The following is a 16,456-nucleotide window of genomic DNA, read 5'->3' on the forward strand; positions in this document are numbered from 1 at the left end:
TTGCAAGATCCTTTTGGGTATACATACCCTTCATAAAGGACCAAGCCTCATTGGCTCTACGGAATTTAGCTATATTAGCACATACCTTAAGCTCCACATTATTCATAAACCACGCAAGGATTTTTGCGTGATTGCTTTCCCAATCTTCCACTTCCTTTTGATGACTTTCAATGGCCTTGAGGCGAGCATCTCCTTCAAGAGCCTTTTCTTGACCTTCTTCAATCTTCGTGAGCATAAGCTTAGGTTCCGGAACGGAACCCATGACAAAACCCCAAAGCTTCTTCCCTTTGAGATTGTTTTCCATTGCCGATGCCCACATCATATAATTCTTTCCATTGAGCTTGAAAGAGAGGTCGATTTTTGTCTCCATGATGATGCCAAGAAGTGAGAAGATATCTATGGGATATGAAAAAAACACGAACCACACCTTTCCTTCAAGAATCGAGTGGCTCTGATACCATGTAATGAGATATTGCGGAAATATAAAGAGTGCATACAAGCACATACAACAATGAAAAAGAGACAATATCACAAGTCCACGAAGGGACTACACAAGCACAAGCCTTTAAGAAGGCAACAATATACAAAGCCTCTTATTGAAAAGAGAGAGAAGCTCTCAAGAATGAGAAAATATACAAGGGGATCACCCCTATTTATACAAAAGGAAGAGGAGAGAGGAGGAGGCAAAATGCCTCAAAAGGGGAGCCAAAAAGGGGGCTCCCATGGAGTCGTTGGGAGCCCCCAACGGTCACAAATGTGACCGTTTAGGGCTCCAACGACTCTATGTTGGAGCCCCTTTTTGTTATTTAAAAAATACACAAAATAAAAGGAAAAAAATAAAAAGAAAAAATACATTTAAAAGAATAGTTGTTTTCTAAAACAACTATTGTGAAATTACAAAACTACCCCTATCGGGTATTTTGTAATATACAGAATATATATATATATATATATATATATATATATATATATATATATATATATGAGATACATTTTAACAGTAGCCCCCTGTCCCCTCTCTCCTTTTTTGGAGGGCGGGCAGGGGCACAACCCCTACCCTCCTTGTTTTCTGGCCAAAGGGTAGGGGGTGATGCCCCCCCTGCTTATCTTTGTTGTGACCAGAGGGCAGGGGCGCCACCCCCTGCCCTCCCTTGTTTTCCGGTCAGCAGGAAGGGGCGCACCCCATCGGCACAACGGACTCTACGCGCTCACCGAGACACGAGCCACTTAAGACCTACGCTTGAAATCATCAGCGAATCCGACAATCTCTGAGGTAGGAGAAAGTTGAACGAAGAACAAATAAAGGACAATGCTAAAACTTGTAAATTAACATAATTACATATATATATGTTTTTAACTCAAGGACATAGTTTTATGATCCTTGTCCTTTTTACTTTATGTCATTTACTTTATCGCCACACTTTTACGTGCACAGGTTTCTGTTTACGCATTTATTTAGCTCGATGTGTGGTTTCGCACATCGAGCCTTGCTTTATGTCATTTACTTTGCTGCCACGCTTTCATGTGCACAGGCTACTGCTTACGTATTTATTTAGCCGAGGTATGGTTTCATACCGCATGCACTGCTTACGCATTTATTTAGCTGAAATACGATTTCGTACCTCGTGCACTACTTATGCATTTATTTAGCCAAGGTACGGTTTCGTTCCTCATGCATTGCTTACGCGTTTATTTAGCTCAATGTGTGGTTTCGCACATCGAGACTTGCTTTATGTCATTTACTTGTTGTCGCACTGAAATATGCACAGACCTGCATTATGTAATATAATATATATTATTCATACATAGATGCAACCGCGTAAGACACGCAAGCGTGTATTCTATCATATCCTGTATCATGCTTGTGCTTTTACAAAAAAACACGAATTTACGTATGAGCACAAAAATATTAAAGAAAAAGGTTTTCTTACGAGAATCCAGCATTCCAAAAATGCGTAGTTTTGAAAAGCAAGTTTTGAATACTTGGAAGTTGCCTAATTGCAACTAAGTTTTTTCCAAACTGGCATGATAGGAGGAAATGTTTTACCTTCGGTTTAATCTCCGACATCACCCGAATATCTCCAAATGGGAGCATGGGAATGTTTTGGTTGGGGTTTCTTCTGAGAAACCCATACCCCTTTTATCGTAAGCAGTATCGCAAGACATGTACCGCATGTTTGATACTACGATAATTGGATGAGAGATTCATGGTGATCTCGTATCGTGCAAAGTACACAATGATATAAAAATGTTTTGAAAGACCAATTCATGTCAAACTAAACTAAAATGGTTACACCGTTTCTTTCACGAAACAATTAAGTTGGGGTTTCTTTCTGAGAAACCTATACCCCTCTCATCGTAGTGGTACTATCAGACATGCACGGCATGTTAGTACTATGATGATTGGATGAGAGGTTTATGGTGAGCATGCCAAATTAAACTAAAATGGTTACATCATTTCTTTTACAACTCAATAAAGCTGGGGTTTCTTTCTGAGAAACCTATAACCCTCTCATCGTAGCAGTACTATCAAACATGCACGGCATGTTAGTACTACGATGATTGGATGAAAGGTTTATGAAACCTCGAAGCATGCAAAATGCATATTATTGAAATCACATAAATGGTGATCATCGCTTTCACAGGTAAGATGCGCAATTTGGTTTGAAAGATCAGAGCATGTAGAATGGGTCATGAGTTAAAATAGATCAAGGGAGAGGATGGGATGGTACAAAAACTCTGATGGACAGGTTGTTAACAACCACCCCTCAGGCAAATGACTCGGTGTCCCCAATCATTGAAGTTAGGGGATGGGACTACAAAAAATTAACCTAGGTGGTAGAACCCATAGACTTCTGCAGAAGTTGGATGCATCCCTTGCTACAAATGCCTCTGGGAATTCTCTCTCGGTCACTGGCCGTACCCTTAAGAACGAACTCAGCTAGTTGTTCAGGGTATAAAAAATACATAGCATAACAAACCCCGGATAATTTTTGTTGTTTCTACGTTTCACTCCTATGCATACCCTCATGATAGCTGATATTGAAACAAAGTTATCATGTTCACTTTACTTATTTTGACTTGTTCATCACAAAAGGAATGACGTATATAATATTAGTTTGAGTTCTGAATTATGCTCATTATGCTAATTATGTTGAATTATGCTCATTATGCTAATTATGCTTTGTATGCTCATTTATGTATATTTTGAATTACATATCATGTATGAAATAAAGCATGTGTTAGTTTTGTCCTAAATTGTTATACTTGTGTACCAACTAGTTTTTCATGAAACTGACCCTCTTATGGGTACATGTAATGATTAGGTCGGTACGACAAACGATGACACGATGACATGATGGTATTAAGATGAGACTCTTTTCTTGACGTTTCACTCCTGAGGACATTTTTGTAATTTTGTATAAGGGTTTTCTTGAAAATTCCTCTTTTGTATAAACTCTAAATTATTAAAATTGCATTTCTTTTTAATCTATTTGGTTTTGAATGTACGAAGTTTTAAATCCGTTGTGTAAAGGAAAGGTTTTATAAGTAATGCGCCTAAGGTCCGTTGACTTGTTATTTCAAAAATACCATTTTCTGTTGAATTACTATTTGAAACTCTGATAAAGGAGTGATTACAAGGCTTTCAAAATTTTCCTAAAAAGTTACAAATCCGAGATTTTGGGGGCGTTACACGAGTTGTGATTTATATGTAGTGCCACTCACGTATGTCCATAACTTCTTGACCTTAATATAGTACTCTATAGCGGTGGTCCACATCAAATAGTTGAAATCATTTAGCTTGAATGAGACCACCATCATGGATTCTTTTTCGCTCATCTTTGATAGAGAGAAGATTTGTTGAAGATCATGAACTTTGGAGAAGCTTTACACAAACCCAAGAGTCGTTGGCTCTGATACCATGTAATGAAACAAGCAGAAATACAATAGAAAACCACTAATGGTAAAGAAGAAACAATAAAGAGTGCACAAGCACTATTCCACCAAGGGATAATACAATAACCAAGTGGAAACAATCACAAAGGCATGATACGTGCATACAAAAGCCACTATGGGCACATACAACACATAAAAGCCACTATTGGCCACAACGCATACAAAATATGTATTTTCACTAAGAAATGCTTAGAAAACATTAGGAAATACAATGGGGAAAACCCTTATTTATAATACAAGGGAGAGAATGGGGGCAACCCAATTAGCTGTTGGGCTGCTCCCAACAGTCATAGGGGGCAGCCCAACAGCTAGTTGGGCTGCCCCAACAGCTATATTACAAAATAATAAAAAAAAGGCTAAAAAGAAAGAAATTAAAAAAGAGAGGCTGACACCTATTACATGTGTGAAATGAATGAAATACCTAACAGAAATATATATATATATATGTGTGTGTGTGTGTGTGTACAACAACCCATATTTTAACACATATAACCACAAACAATTAGGTGTAATTTGTAATATTTATATGATTAGGAAAAAAAGGTACTCACAGTAATTTGGGCCTGAACATTACGGAGATTTTCTTGTTTCCATGAGTCTGGAAATACCAGAATGAAAGACTTTTGTTCACCCCTTCTAACTCCAATTATTGCATCAAGGAATCCAGGAAGAAAATCATCACCTTCTTCAGTATCCAAGTGAAATCCTGGAGTGTTTAGTCCATGTAAACACTATGTTCATATACGGTAAAAAAACACAACACTATGGCACTAAATAATCAGAAACTTCACTCTTACACACAAGTAGCCATTAAGAAAAAGATTTAGAATACTTAGAGCAGTAACAATTGTATAGAATCATATCATGTTAGCAACAAAATCATTCAAGAAAATGGGGAAGTTATAATAAGGTTTCCAAATTATGGTCTGAGCATGTAAAACCACATCTTTGTTCACCAATTTCAAGTGGATTACACGGACAGAGTCCAATTTGGTAAAAGCTACAATAAGTTCGACCATGTCTTTGATACACCATAAGTGGCCTGGAACATGATGAACATGGAAAGGCTGCCATTATACCATTGACTTAAGCCCAGTTCAACTGATGATTCCTCCTCGATATTCATTAAAATTTGAAGTTGAAAAGCTTATGGTTCAAATTTTGATGATATTGAGAGGTACTTAAGACTAAGTTGAAATTGACTATGCAATGGGAGTTTTCACTAGTGCATCCTCCAACTGTCAATCACATGTAGGCAGTTTCAAGGGTCTTGAGAAACCTAAAGAAGAAACCTGGTCAGGTTCTTTAATATACTAATAATAAAGACTTCAATGTTGAAACCTATACAAATGCAAAATGAGCAAGATGCGTTGATCATAGAAGATCAACATCAGGATTCTGTCTTTTTGTAAAAAAATCTCATCTGTTAGGAAAACAAAAAGCAAGATACAATGCCCAGATCAAGCATCCAATTTGAGTATATAATTATGGCACTTAGAGCAGGTGAGGGACTATGGCTTATTTGTACACTTCAGTGAGTTGGAATGTGAGATCACTCTTACAATGATCCTTCAGTGTGACAACAAATCAGCCATATATAATTCCAATAATCCAGTGTTCGATGATTGCATTAAACACATTGATACAGATCGCCATTTCATTCAATGAAAGATTGAGAAGAGAATCTTCAAGGTGGAATATGTATCTATTGAAAACCAACTAGCAGATCTACTCACTAAGGCAATTAGCAAAGCACAACATGATGTACTTGTCAACAAGTTGGGAATTGAAAGATATCTTTCATCCAAATATGAGGGGGAGTGTTACAAAGACAGGTGTATTTTGCCTATCCTACATGTTGACCAGATTGACAATGTGTTGACAGGTCTCCTTATATATTTCTGCTATATCTTTTATATAGAGGTACTTTTTGCATGTACATTCCTTCATGTTGACCAGATTGACAATGCGTTGATTGGTCTCCTTATATATTTCTGCTATATCTTTTATATAGGGGTACTTTTTGAATGTACATTTTCAACCACTTACATTAATATATTAATATGGGAGAGGGTTGAAGCATAAGAGTAATCCTCATCCCCATTGCTTTCTTCTTTCCAGTCTTTCTCTTCTATTTTTCTTCTCCTCTCTTTCTATCCTCCATTTCCTCCTCTAAATGTTGCTGCAGGTGACCAGAGGAGTGGGAACTCATCCCCAAACAGTGTGTGACAAATTTTGACAATTGAATTCACCTGAGTAAAAGTCTTACAACCATATTTAAGTAGAAAACTGAAGGAACATAATAATGGCATTAGCATGAAAGAAAAGACCACACCAAAAGAGGAACAATTATTAATGAAGTAAGAAAAGCACAGAAAGGTCATGAGTGATCAACAACACAATATGCAGAGAGAAATATGCTGAAGCATCAAGTTCATTGCAAAATCATCCATGGGAACTTCAAGTAAAACTTTTAACTTAAACAATTAATTGTAAGTTGGGAACTCTTGAAGAATGATATTTAGGTTTTTCCATAGAATAGAAGTAGGAAGTATACAAACCCTTTCTCTCTGCAGATGGTATGCTTTCAGCACCCGCAGCATCTTGTCCTGTCGTTCTAGCATATATATCAAGGATTGCAACATCTCCAATCTGCATCTCTTTAGTAACAAATGAGAAGATCCAAAATAGATCCAGGCTTGTAAATATAAACCAGTCAAAGAATTTCAACTTGATACAATAAACCATAATATAGCTAAATTTTGGCAAGAGTGGCATCATCAGTAACACAAAGATGCAAGAAAGATGACAGGTTACTAATGGGCACTCTTGTCTTCTGTTGTTTATGTAGTTTAATGCAAATCTATTTTATTCACCTCTTTAATGTCATTGGTCTAATGTAACTTAATGAGGATGATACTGTACTGTTGTCAATGTTAGACTTTAAATATACTCAGAATCCCACAAGAGAAGCGGATGATCTCTTCTTGGCTGCCATATTCTTTGCCTTATTTCGTTCCTTTCTCCTCTTGTAATATGTTCATGACTCACTGAAGAACTAGATTTCTCAAACAGGCATCAAAGCAGTGCAAGAAGTAAGCCCATTAATCAATCAACCAAACCTTAGTGTTCTTTCCTATCTATCTTTGTCCTTCTCTTGGCTTCTTTTCCTACTTTATTCTTACTCTTCCTTTTCTTTCTTTCTTTCATATCTGTTGCTGTTATTTCTCATCCCTTGCATTGTTTTTCTCAATCAAGTTTGCTCTCCTCTCAAAAAAGGTAATATTCCTTTCCCAAACTTCACTTTTCTTTTTATTTCCCATCTATGAAATTTAAATATCCACATCTAAACCATTCACTTGTTTGAATCTGGTCTCTTTCCTTAACAAACGAAGAAAAATGAAGGTGTTCATGCTGTTAAGATATGCATATTTGCATATATATGTATGTATATATATAATGTATATATACATTATATATATATTGTCATTGTAATAGTTAAATACCCAAAAAGGGCATTTTAGTCTTTTCACAATCTTGTAATAAATTGTACCTATTAGGGGTACAACAGTCCTTTATATTACTTTTAGGGGCACTTTAGGTTTTTATTATTTTTGTAATTTATTCTTTTTATCAAGGGCATTATAGTCCTTATAATGCTCTTGAAATAGAGCTCATGGGAGTGTTCCTAACAACTATATTTCTAGCTCTTAGGAGCACTTCCCAATAGTTCTTCTTTGCTTCCTTTTGTGTATAAATAGTGGGTGGAACCCCTCTTGTATGTAATGCTTGTTCAAGCATATTTGTTATACAAATTCTATATTTTTATGGTGTTCTTGGCCCTTAAGTCGCCCATGTGTGTAATGCCTAGCATTTTTCGGTAAATTCAAATTTTTATCTAATTAAATTAATGACAATTTGTAATATTTATTCATTTAATAACTAATTAATTAAATAAATAAAATAGGGTATCACGTTGGATCATGGGCCCTTATTAGATAGGACCCATAGTTCAAGAGGAATTCCATTATCCATTTCAATAAATAATTTATTTAAGTTAATTAATTGGAGAATTTAATTTAAAAAGTTAATTAATTAAATAGCTTCTAGAAGAAGGAGGTTGGACCCTTGTAAGAGTCTCCAAGGGTGGGACTTCGCCCCCCACCCTTTGAGAATCCTCCTTGAGATTGGAGTCCACCATGGTGCGGACTGCAAGTTGAAATAGAAGAGAGAAGCCTCCTCACTCCCACACAGTTTGGGAGGGAGGGAGAGAGAGAGAGAGAGAAGGAAAAAGAAGAATAGAGAGAAAAGAGAGAGAGGGTCGATTTTTGGAGAAGAAGCCAAATCAAGGTATGCCGTTGTATTTTTTTCTAGTGACCGGCCATGGGAGCCGACCACCATGTATTTTTTTTGTTGCTTTTGCGTATGGACTGATACGAGGTCTGTAAACCGACCTTGGAAAACATCTATGTAAGGAGGAAGAGAGATCTACAGTCTCTCTTCTGATTTCTTTGGTGTTTCAGGTGTTCTTGTCGCGATACGATACTCGTTCGTCCGTTTATTGTAATTTTTCATTTATTTATGCATCAAAGGTATGAGGTTTCTTATTATTCAACATGTTTAGGGTATAGTATAGGTTGATCAAGCATGTAATCATGTAACTACGGTTCAAATTAATGTATATATTGATTTTTATAAATCCTAGTTTAGGTTATTTTATTTGTTTTTAATCGTAGATTTGATTTAGTTCATTTTTTGATGCAGGAACGATGTAGTTTGATGTTTAAATTCATGTTCATGTTAGATTTGATGTTTACAACATGTTAGATATGCCCATGCATATATTTAATATGGTTTAGATGTGTCAAAAATATACTTGAAGGTTTTCATAAACCCGAAAGCTTTTTCGAGAATCGCTTTTGAGAAAAATAAATTTTTCTTGCATGAAAATGTTGGATTTTTGGGTTATGTATGTTATTTCTATGATTACAGCATGTTTAGATGTTGATATACATGTGTATAATGTGCTTATAATTTATCAAAAATCGTTACATGCATGATTTTAATGTTTTCTTATGAAAATCATGAAATTAGTTAGGGTTTAATTAAAAAGCATAAAGTCTTGTTTTAACAGGCCCGGGCACTTTTCAAGAACTTTATCGTACACTTAAACAGTGAGCCTAAAAATTCCCAAATTTTAGAGAGACGTTCTAGATGCAAAGGAAGTCCCAGAAATAAATTTGGCACTGTTCGAGGTCTGGATGAAAAATTACGACCTCCGAAAGTCGTATACAGAATTTTTATTGTCTTGTGAATTTTATTTCTCTTAAATTGTTTCATGGTTATGGCTAAAAATTTTATGTGTTAGATTACATATTGAAGAACTTCAAATAAAAATTTGATGCGCATATTCATTACAGTCTGTGAGTTAAAAATCATAAAAGACGGCTCCGAAACCTAATTTTTTTTAGCATATCCTGTCAAAAAATCGGAATAGGTTGTAATCAATGAATTTTAATTCACAATTGGGATGGAGTTTGGACATAATCTCTTTGAGAGATTCTTCCATACATGTCCATCTAGCTATAGTAAATTTTACAAAAAAATTCTCTTTCTGTAAATTTGTTGGTTGATGCTTCTTCGGAAAGATTAAACCAGATAGGTTTGTTTAGTGAACAGAAAGCCAACTTTGGTAAAATATTTATTTTTTCCTAATCTGGAATCTAAATAAGGTAAGGTTTGTGGCTATAGTTAGCTAACACATAAGGGCATCTACTGTAAAAAAAATCATAATTTATTTCAATTACTAGGATGCATGACAAAATTTACACTAACAGGGAAGAATTCTGTTTTTAAAATTTTGCACATAAACTCTTTTGGCTTATTGTATGAGATGTATTGATTTACATGCATGAGTTGGTTCCAGATTTTGAACCATGTGATTTATGTGCATCATGATGTGTGATGTTGTACGTGTTAATCATGTGGCCCTGGTATGGGGCTTGTGAGCATTATTTGTCGTCTAACGGGTAATGCCTACTTGAATGTTTGACACGGTTCGAAAGAATAAACCGAATTATATCATGGCTTATTACTTATTAGTAAGCTACATGTGAGCCTATTGATGGTTGTGTGCTAGTGCATATGAATGTAATAATCTTGTATATGCATTATTTATGTTGTGACAATGCATATGTTTGATGACACTTGTTAGCACACAATAATACATTGTTTAATGCATGGTAACGTGCATGCTATGGATGTTGTGAATCCATATTGGTTCTTGTAAGAAGAACATGTTAATTTAAAAAAGTAAAAAAGACTTAAAGAGTGTATTTAAGTCCTTGGTTGCCTTGCTTGTGTAGCAGGATCCTTGGATTACAAGTCGTCAGGGACTTGTGAGATACCAAACACTGTGTGCATTGTGTTCCCCGAGAACCCGATATTGAGATTTGTGTTCTCAGCCACGGTTGTATTGAATTTTTCAACACTTTGCCTCGGGTGGTGATGTTTGGCTCCAGTTGTTGAGAATTGGTATACCGAGAAAGTGGCATAAGGTGATGTGTCCCTTCTGTTCCGACATCCGGGTGATGTGTCCATATATGTTTCGGCCTAGAGTGATGTGTTCCCAAACGTCGGTCGAGGAACATGCGTAATCCTATGTTAATAATAAGATACAATTGTGTGTGATTAAGATACAACTGGGTATTACCGTGGACCACAGGATTTGGCTTGTCTGGTACCTACAGGTCTTGGTCGAGATGATAACTTAAATTTGTTTGGCATGATTAATCATGTACATGCATTCAAAAGAAAATGTCAATAAAGAGATGAAATTTATTCATGCATTGGCATTGACTCATGAATTGTATATGACTTGATACATGTATTGTGTATATATATATATATATCGATTTCTGTATTATGTGATTATGTTGAATGTATTTGTTAGCAAGCATATCGGGTTGTTATGTCATATCTGAATGATCATGTATGTTTATCTGTTTTTTTGAAATATATGCTTGGATGAATTATACTTTACACTATTGTTGGGTAATGTGAGATTTTGTATAAGAATTGTGAGTCCTGCTGTAACAACCGCAAATTTTATACAATACATAGAAATTATATTTATATATTTTTTTTATAATTAACGTGATTTGGGCCTAGGATGCGTTATCGGGATCCAAAAGAAAGATATATGTGCGTATTAAAGTATTTATATAATAGTAATACTAAATAAATAAATAACTAATAATTATTATTATAAACTTTTCAAATCCACCATTGGAACCAAGTGGATCCAACCCCTAGATCCACTGTTATTCACGCGATCCGGATACAAATCGCGATCCGATCCAGCATCGCGGGTCGTGGTTCGGACCCGAACCCGGCCCACACCCTGTAAAACTTTAATACAGGGAGGGATTAAAAAGGAGGCAACCCGATATGGGTTGCCCGATAAGCATAAGAAAGGGGAAAAACCCCTCCCCCGATATATCGAGTATTAGGGTTCAGTTGAACCCTAACACGTCAAGAGATGGGGAGGTGGGGGAGCAGACCGCAGCCGCCGGGAGGGGGTAGGGTTTCCTTCCTTTTCGGGAGGCCACCCTCCTACAAAGGGGGACCCCCGAACCCCTCTTCCTCCCTCTCTCGCTATCCCATTCTCTCTATCTCTATCTCTTTTCCCTCTCTCACTATCATCTGCCTCTCTATCGTTCGAATCGCCTCTGAGCTCCGGCCCGCAGCTCGAAGCCTTGCGAGGAGAAGCCGACCTCTCCAGTGGTGGTGCTGTCCAGGCCGACCGACCTCCTCTCGTGCCTGCTGCAACATCTTCGTCGGAAAATGGTAGGATTTTGTACCTCTTCTTGCTAGGTTTAGATTGATGTCTGGTGGTGATTGGGTCAGTGATGGGGGACAAAACTCGGATGTTGCATGCTCTGATATTTTAGATGGGGTTCTTGAATAACCCTAAACCAGAAATCCCAAATTAAATCGATTTGGGGGGGGGGGGGGTTCTTGCCAAACCCTAACCCGACAATACCTAATCCCATCGATTTGGGGGTTTTTGTTGTTGTAACGGGAAACCCCAGATTTGGGGATTTCTGATTTTATATATGTTTCCTTTAACTCTACATAAGCATGTTTAGGTGAATACTGTTAGCAGTATATGTCTAAATGTTGTTAGGTGAAAACAGCATATCGGTGTTAAATCCCTGATTATCCGATTTTGTGTCTGCTTCATTGTGCAGTACTTAAGCATGTTTAGGTGATTTACTGTTTGCCGTATGTGTCAAATTCCTTTAGGTGAACACAACATGTTTATGCTAAATTCTTGTTATCTAATTTGGTGTCTGTTTCGATAAGTAGTACATAGCATGTTGGTGTAACCTCTTGTTAGTTTGATTCCTTCCGCTGCATGTTTGCAATAACTGACACTTAGTGTCTGTATGTTATTACGTTTTTTTTTCCTGTGAAAGTCACAAAAATAGAAATTTGCATCGTTGGGGTTTCATTGGAAAATTCTTCTGCAAGTAGGTATTAAGACAGAAATTCTGGACCAAGTGTTTGCAGCAGCATACTTCCGATGAAGTCCACTAACAGAAATTTATGTTTTGCATTTTACCTTAATTATGAAAATGTATGTATTTAGCATCCATGCATCTGTGGTTCTATATCTCCAATTCATATCAGCTAAAGATTGTAATTCTTTTCCTTTTTAATCCATAACTGAAACGGTCTGCAACACTTGAAATATTATAAAGGACAGATTTTTTCTTTTATTGCTACTATCTATGGAATCACAATCTGCATATTTCGATGAGCCTCCCCTAGAGTCTTCTTTTTATAAAGACATGCCTGAGTAGACAGGTTTGTTTTTTCTTTCACATTGTATCCGCTATGCTGACTAGCTACACCCGTTACACCCGTTTGGTTGCATAGTTGTTGCACCTCAACCATTATTGTGCCTACACAACATAATACTAGTGTAATAGGGTTACTTTGATGTTATTTTATACCATGACCAGTGGGTGAAAAATCGTTTCTGGTTATATGTTACTTCATGCCCAATACAGAGTAAATGTTTTCTGTTATATTCTATTTCATAAACCGCACATATATATGTTTTTGGTTGTATATTACCGCACTTACACGTTCAGATTATGCCCTATTTGATTGTACCTGGTATTGCACGAAAACATATATGTAGTTGTTGAATAAGTACAGTAATCAAATTATCTCATCCGCTGCTCATTCTTTAGCTATTATTGGATATTGCGTACTTTTGTATTAGTATGTTGTTCTGTTAAAAGTAATGACAATTAGAGAGTTGGCATTCAAGATAGTGGTTGGAACGTCTTACTGATAGAAATTATTAGGAGTTAAGTTTAAGGGCTGCGAGGTTGCTTGTTTTAGGCTCAATGATAGTTTTCAATCCTTAAGATAAATCCTTGATCTCTTTATGTAGAAAATGAGTGAGACATATCAAAGAGATGTTATGTATTGACATTGTGTATTGCATGTACTCAGATTATGTAAATTTCTTTTCCTTAGTGCATTGCGAATTGAAAGGAAATAATATAGTGGTAACCTAAATGGGTAAATGATTAAGTTAGTCATGGTTATCCCCTCCTGCTAGGGGGTTGTTTGGGAAACCTTGCCCAATGGGCGATACGGGTTAAGTACCTAATGTAGGTACGTGGTCTGATTCAATTATATTGGTAAGAAAATTAAATATTAACTTTTGTACTTGACTGATTTAAAGGCACCGGAGCACTCTGAGTGGGTTTATGCAAACAATATGGAAAATGATTGGGTTGGGTTATACACCTTGGTAAAATGACTAAGGTTGGGAATTTACTACTATGGTAGTAGAAGGTTTGGGAAAAATACCCCTACACCCTGAAAGGTTAACTAAATGAAAAGATTTACTCACTCAGATTCGGGCTTACCTTGGAGAGGATAGGTGGTACATCACATACTAGATTCATGACATACCTGCATTAAGAGTACAATTTTTCCTACTTAGACGTGATAGTCTAATTCTTATAATTTTTATCATTTTCAGGCAAAGAGTAGTTCTATGAGCGACGCGGGATGAGGCGCTGACCAAGACTTGATCTACTTGCTCCCTGGTGATCCTGCTTTCTTTCAGATTGGAATCTTTGTTTTGAGACTCGTAATGTGAAAACTCTGATGTTGGATTCTATTATTATTGAAAAAAAAATAAATGGTGTAGTTTGCTTTTACCTTCCTGTATCGTTCTGAAATGCTTAACCCTGGAATTATTAATTGTTTCCGCTTTAAAAAAATTCCTCAAAAATCTGGGTTAAAATTTCGGGGCGTTACAGTTATGGTATCAGAGCCTGGGAACAATAAATCAAAGATCACGGTCATGCCACATCCTGAGATCGCTATGTGAGTATAATTTTTATTTTTACTTTATTAGTTATGATAATTACATTGATTCTCCTGTATAAGTATAGATATATACATGTAATGATTTTAGGAACACTATAATTCAAAGATAGTAAAACGGTGTGTATTGAAATGGTTATTAGATGTATCGTCGATCCCAAGCTAGTTCGAGCACGGCGAACGAATGGCAGGACCAAAGGGGTTTTGTGATGGAAACTCTCGGTAATCTGGCTCAAACAATGGACACTCAGATGTGCAACCAGGCGGAGTTAGCCGCAGCCATAAGTGAAAGGCATAACACCAACACAATCACCTATGAGAAGTTCTTGAAGTTGAACCCGCCCACTTTCTCAGGCAAGGTTGATCCTGAACTAGCCGAGAGTTGGATTGCAGAGACAGAACGAGCTTTTCGGGTTCTGTCTGTTCCCGATAATAAGCATACAGACTTCGGCACCTACTGCTTGACGGAAGATGCACAAAAGTGGTGGGACACAACCCGAACCATCCACTTTGCCGGAATGGATCCTATTCCCTGGGAAGCATTCAAGGAGGCATTCTTAGAGACATATTTTCCCCAGTACGCTCGTGATCAGAAGCATCAGAAATTCCTGGAGCTTACTCAAGGGAATATGAATTTGGTATAATACACTACCAAATTTCAGACCTTGGAGCGTTATTGCCCAAATTTGTTCGCGAATGATAAAGTCAGGGCAACTAGGTATGTCCGCGGACTCAAGGACGGATTACGACCACGAGTGATGATTAATCTGCCGTCCACCCTCACACAAGCCATTAAAGTGGCTACTATGTTGAGCGAAGAATGGGAGCGATCAAGGAAGGGTCAAAAGGACACACCGGGGAAGCGGGGAGCCGGTCCGCAGCAGCACCACGGTGGCAAGAAGTACCAGCCTCCTTACAAGAAGCAGAGATACAATGGTGGTGCTCGTCCTCCACAACAACAGGGACAAAATCGGGTGTGCCAGAAGTGCAACCGATTCCACTACGGACAACCTTGCCCCAGAGAAAGATGGCGGATATGCAGAAACGGAATGCCGGAGGAGGGCAGCAGCAGCAATCACCGCAGCAAAATGCATAGAAGAGGGTGCCTGGACGCGTATATGCCACCACTGTGGAGGAGTTGGAGAAAGGAAATCTGGTACAAGGTACGGTATTTGTCAATGGCTATGCTGCACTCGTTCTATTTGACTGTGGTGCTACACATTCGTTCATATCTATAGAGTTTGCAAAACTACTGAAAACACATACTGAATCCCTGAAACATGCATTAGACGTGTATAATCCGATAGGATATAATTCGATATGTGTAAACTACATCCCTGATGTAATAATTGTACTTGAAGGGCAGAACTTACCTGCTGACCTAATCTTGCTCGATATGACCGAATATGATGTCATATTGGGGATGAATTGGTTATATGAACACCATGCCAATGTTCTCTGTCGCCAAGGGAAAGTGGTTTTGTCCCGACCAGGATTGCCAAAGGTTGAGTTTCGGCTCTCCAGACCTACAGTGAAGGGCCGAATTGTATCGGTATTAAAGGTTCAGAAGTATATGCGGCAAGGGTGCCGAGCATTCCTAGTAAATGTATTCTCTTGCGAGTCGAAGGTCACACCATTAGGAGAACTTGAAGTGGTTCATGAATTCCCAGAGGTGTTTCCGGATGAGTTGCCTGGACTACCTCCACAGCGTGAGGTGGATTTTCATATCGAGTTGGTGCCTGGGACGACACCGATCTCGAAAGTGCCTTATCGTATGGCCCCAGTAGAATTGGAGGAGCTGAAGAAACAACTCCAAGAGTTGATGGAGCAAGGCTTCATTAGACCGAGCGTGTCACCTGTGAGAAATCAGATGTGGGAGTCACCTTACTATCGTAGCAAGAGATAGAGAGAGAGGTAAGAGGGAAGAGAGAAAAAAAATGTTGGGCGGCAATAATATCTTCTCCCCTTTCAATTGATATTTATATGTTGTACGAGTGGTACAATACAGTACAATAGTACAATACAGTACAGTATGATGTACAATACAGTACAATACAGTACAATAGTACAATACAGTACA

The 16,456-nt window shown here is 37.5% G+C and overlaps 1 protein-coding gene across 1 annotated transcript in view; it reads right to left on the reverse strand.

Moving 5' to 3' along the window:
- The window catches only part of LOC149813043 (trigger factor type chaperone family protein), a 216,535-nt gene that overhangs the window by 83,171 nt on the left and 116,908 nt on the right, over positions 1-16,456 (reverse strand). Inside the window, exons 6-7 of the mRNA XM_089991785.1 lie at positions 6,519-6,609; positions 4,509-4,663 (exon numbers count right to left, since the gene is read on the reverse strand). Of these exons, the coding sequence (XP_089847911.1) occupies positions 4,509-4,663; positions 6,519-6,609 (246 nt within the window). The remainder of the gene's footprint in view (positions 1-4,508; positions 4,664-6,518; positions 6,610-16,456) is intronic.

The sequence above is a fragment of the Nuphar pumila genome, chromosome 16 (genome assembly GCF_984573655.1).
Source record: "Nuphar pumila chromosome 16, dmNupPumi1.hap1.1, whole genome shotgun sequence".
NCBI classification, from domain to species: domain Eukaryota; kingdom Viridiplantae; phylum Streptophyta; class Magnoliopsida; order Nymphaeales; family Nymphaeaceae; genus Nuphar; species Nuphar pumila.